Raw genomic sequence first — 3,304 nt, 5'->3', positions numbered from 1 at the left:
ATGGTGAAATTGGTGCATGGAGTAAGTGAAAAAAGTTTATGAAATGGATGCATGATGAAACCGATTTCATACATGGTGAAATTGGTGCATGGAGTCAGTGAAAACGATTATGAAATGGGTGCATGATGAATAGGATGAGAAATTTACCATAATATGGTGCATGATAAATAAGATGATGAATATGTTGCATGATGACGATGTGGTTGGGTTTACCATCTTGCCCTTCTCATTATTATAGAATAAATTTTTTAATATATATATATATATATATATATATATATATATATCTTTTTAATTGTTGGGTTTACCATCTTGTCCTTCTCACTATTATAGAATAATTTTATATATATATATATATATATATATTTTTTTTTAATTTCTTAAAATAAACTAAACTAATCTTGACCATTGATCAAGAAAATGGATGGATGAGATTGGTTTACATGGTTTACACAAATGGAGGCGGTTTTCATTTGATCGCTCCTATATATATATATATATATATATATATATATAAGATAAATAAATTATCGGTTGATAGTTGTTACGAAAAAAGTGAAGAAGACAAAAACAATAAAAATACAAAAATGCCTTTTACTTATCGAACACTTTTTAACGGAGCTAGTGATCAAAGACTATTTTCAAAATAAGATACAAACCGTAAGGATGATTTCTAGCTAGAAGTATCAAGATTGATCAGGTCCGCTTTCAGTCTTTTCACTAAACCTGACCAAAATTGGAGTTTACTCTATATGATATGTTATATTATAATAAATATATATACATATATATATATATATATATTATACATTATATTATTATAAATAGTAAATAGTATTATATAATTTATATTTTTTAAATGAATTGAAATTAATTGTTTAAAAGACAAAATTGTCCTTAACATAATTGGAAATAGATTAATAAAATTAGAGGTAAGGACCCAATCCGTAACAATTCTATAACCATAGTAATGGTATATGTAGTGGAGTACTTGATCCATAATTCTCTTATAACCACAAACGAAATTTGCAATTTACTATTTCAAAAATAAACAACTGTTGAAATTAAATACAATTTTTCTTAAATATTATAATATTTAATTCTTTGAGAACATGATCCATACATCATCATAAAGATCACATTGCATCTCAATCACAACATTCTTGCCAGTTTCTAAACCTTTCTCCTTTTGTTGTTATGCTTGCATTCCTTGTTTTTCTTCCTTCCACCTTTTTAGTTTACCACAATTTCTATTTTGCGGTGTTGTTTGGTAGGGTGGGGTGTTACATGTGGAAGTCTCGATTTGTGCATGTTAGATCGCTATCATTTCACCCCCACTTTTTGTCTCTTATTCCCTCCCATCCCCTACATCCAACCCCAAGCCCCTACCCCCTTCCTTTTGCGTGGATATATATATATATGTACTTGAGTCTTGTTATTCTTCCTCATGCTGTTTCTTATGTGTTGTGCATCTATTTTTATATATGTGTTCTATGAGATTTTCCCCTTCAAATGCAGCCTACAAGTCTTGTAAAATAGTGGAATTTAAGTAGATCAGAGTCTTGGCTTTCTTTGATGGAGTTCACAAGAACCCATCAACATCCCTCTTCCATCTTTCAAGGTCATGCATGAAACCATGAATTGGGTGTTCCTTTGCCTCTGCTAAAGGCAACCCAAATCACCCACATCCCAACTCTCTCTCTCTCTCTCTCTCTCTCTCTCTTGTTTCTCTCTCTTACATAAATTTCTATTAGGGTTTCCTGTGTCATAGTCTCTTTCTAGCTTTCAGCTTGTGATGTCTAACAACATAGCATTAAAACAAGGCAGAAAAGATGAAAGCCAGGGTTCGGGTGGTGGCCGGAAAACGTCTTCCCTGAGGCCCCCGGAGCAAACACTCAACTGCCCAAGATGCGATTCTAACAACACCAAGTTCTGCTACTACAACAACTATAACCTCACCCAGCCCAGGCACTTTTGTAAGACCTGCAGAAGGTACTGGACCAAAGGTGGAGCCTTACGCAACATCCCAGTAGGGGGAGGTTGCAGGAAGAGCAAGAAGGCAAAGTCTTCTACTTCAAAGTTTGTCATCGGAGATTCATCATTGGATAATGGAGGGCTGAAACTGTTGGACGGTCTTTCGCCGCCCATCATGGATTTTCAGCTTGGTGGGATAAACTTCCCTCCTAGGCTTAATCAGTTCACTTCCTCATATGGAGAGGCATCAAGTAGTAATCTTCCCTTTATGAATCTTGACCCTTTAGGGTTTAATTTCCCTTTGTCCACTCATGCAACAAAACAAGGAGATCATCACAATCAAAGTGGAGGAGGATTAGCAAATTTTCAAGAAATGGGTTTTACGTACACAAATCTTCATCACAGTGCCAGCCTTACTTCTTCTATAGAGTCCTTGAGTTCTTTAAACCAAGATTTGCATTGGAGGTTGCAGCAACAGCGATTGGCTATGCTGGTCGGTGGTGGTGGAGGAGGAACAGTAGGAGGAGAAAATGAGCATCAGCGACAGCAGCCAAAAGAAACTGGCTTACAACCCATCTTGTTCCATAATCTTGAAATTCCAAAATCAACTCCAACTTCCATAGACGGTGAATCAAGAAAAGATGGTAGCAGCACTGGCAACGGCGATGTTGGTGGTTTGACGACTGAGTTGTTCTTTGACAACAATTATGCACCGGTGAACCTGCAGAATCCGACCTCCGCAATGAACCCAGAAAATGATCAAAACGGAAACGTTAACAACTGGAATGGGATTCAAGCCTGGAACCACATGAATCAGTACAGTGCTTTTCCATAGCTCTTGGGATAATTTTAGAAGAGAAATATCAGGTTGGATTTATATGTTCTTAAACAATTCAAACGGGAAGAATCGAAAGAACGAATTATTTATGGCCGTCTGCATTTGGGTTGTGTTTTCTTCTCTAAAGCTTAAAAGTTCTTGCTAGTCGTAAGTTATTGTAATTGTTTAATGTAAGGTTTCAATTCAGCAATGAAAATAAACAGTACATGCTTGTTTTAGACATTAACTCGATGGAGTCAGGACTTCTAACACTTTTAGATTGGTATTGAATTGATATCAGCAATGCGAATGGGATAAAGATTGATGGAGAGGCAGTGGATGGGGTTTGTTGAATTGAATCGTAAAGAACATTGAGATGAGGAAGTGGGCCAGAATATCTTTTGAAACGTGGAATTGTTTCAGAACTCTCACTGTCTGTCTCAATCTGGAAACTGTACTCCTCAGACTTCTGGTTCAACAGTTCTGTGAAACATAACAATGGCTAAGCAACCT

General features: G+C 36.0%; 1 protein-coding gene across 1 annotated transcript; it reads left to right on the top strand.

Moving 5' to 3' along the window:
• LOC112512902 (dof zinc finger protein DOF5.7-like) lies at positions 1-2,957 on the top strand. Its single transcript, XM_025119029.1, has 2 exons — positions 1-21; positions 1,772-2,957. The coding sequence occupies exons 1-2, from the start codon at positions 1-3 to the stop codon at positions 2,807-2,809; spliced, it is 1,059 nt and encodes a 352-aa protein (XP_024974797.1). The 3' UTR covers positions 2,810-2,957.
• Positions 2,958-3,304: the final 347 nt, after the last annotated feature.

Source organism: Cynara cardunculus (assembly GCF_001531365.2).
Source record: "Cynara cardunculus var. scolymus isolate 2C chromosome LG 5, CcrdV1, whole genome shotgun sequence".
In the NCBI taxonomy this organism is placed as follows: Eukaryota; Viridiplantae; Streptophyta; class Magnoliopsida; order Asterales; family Asteraceae; genus Cynara; species Cynara cardunculus.
The sequence above is the reverse complement of the archived record's forward strand: the minus strand, read 5'-3'. Positions and strand labels throughout refer to the sequence as shown.

Excerpts from the sequence above, each read along its gene's own strand:
- LOC112512902 (XM_025119029.1), top strand. The coding sequence starts at position 1 with ATGGTGAAATTGGTGCATGGA. Across the intron at positions 22-1,771 it reads TGGTGAAATTGGTGCATGGA|TCTCTTTCTAGCTTTCAGCT; the intron begins GTAAGTGAAAAA and ends CCTGTGTCATAG.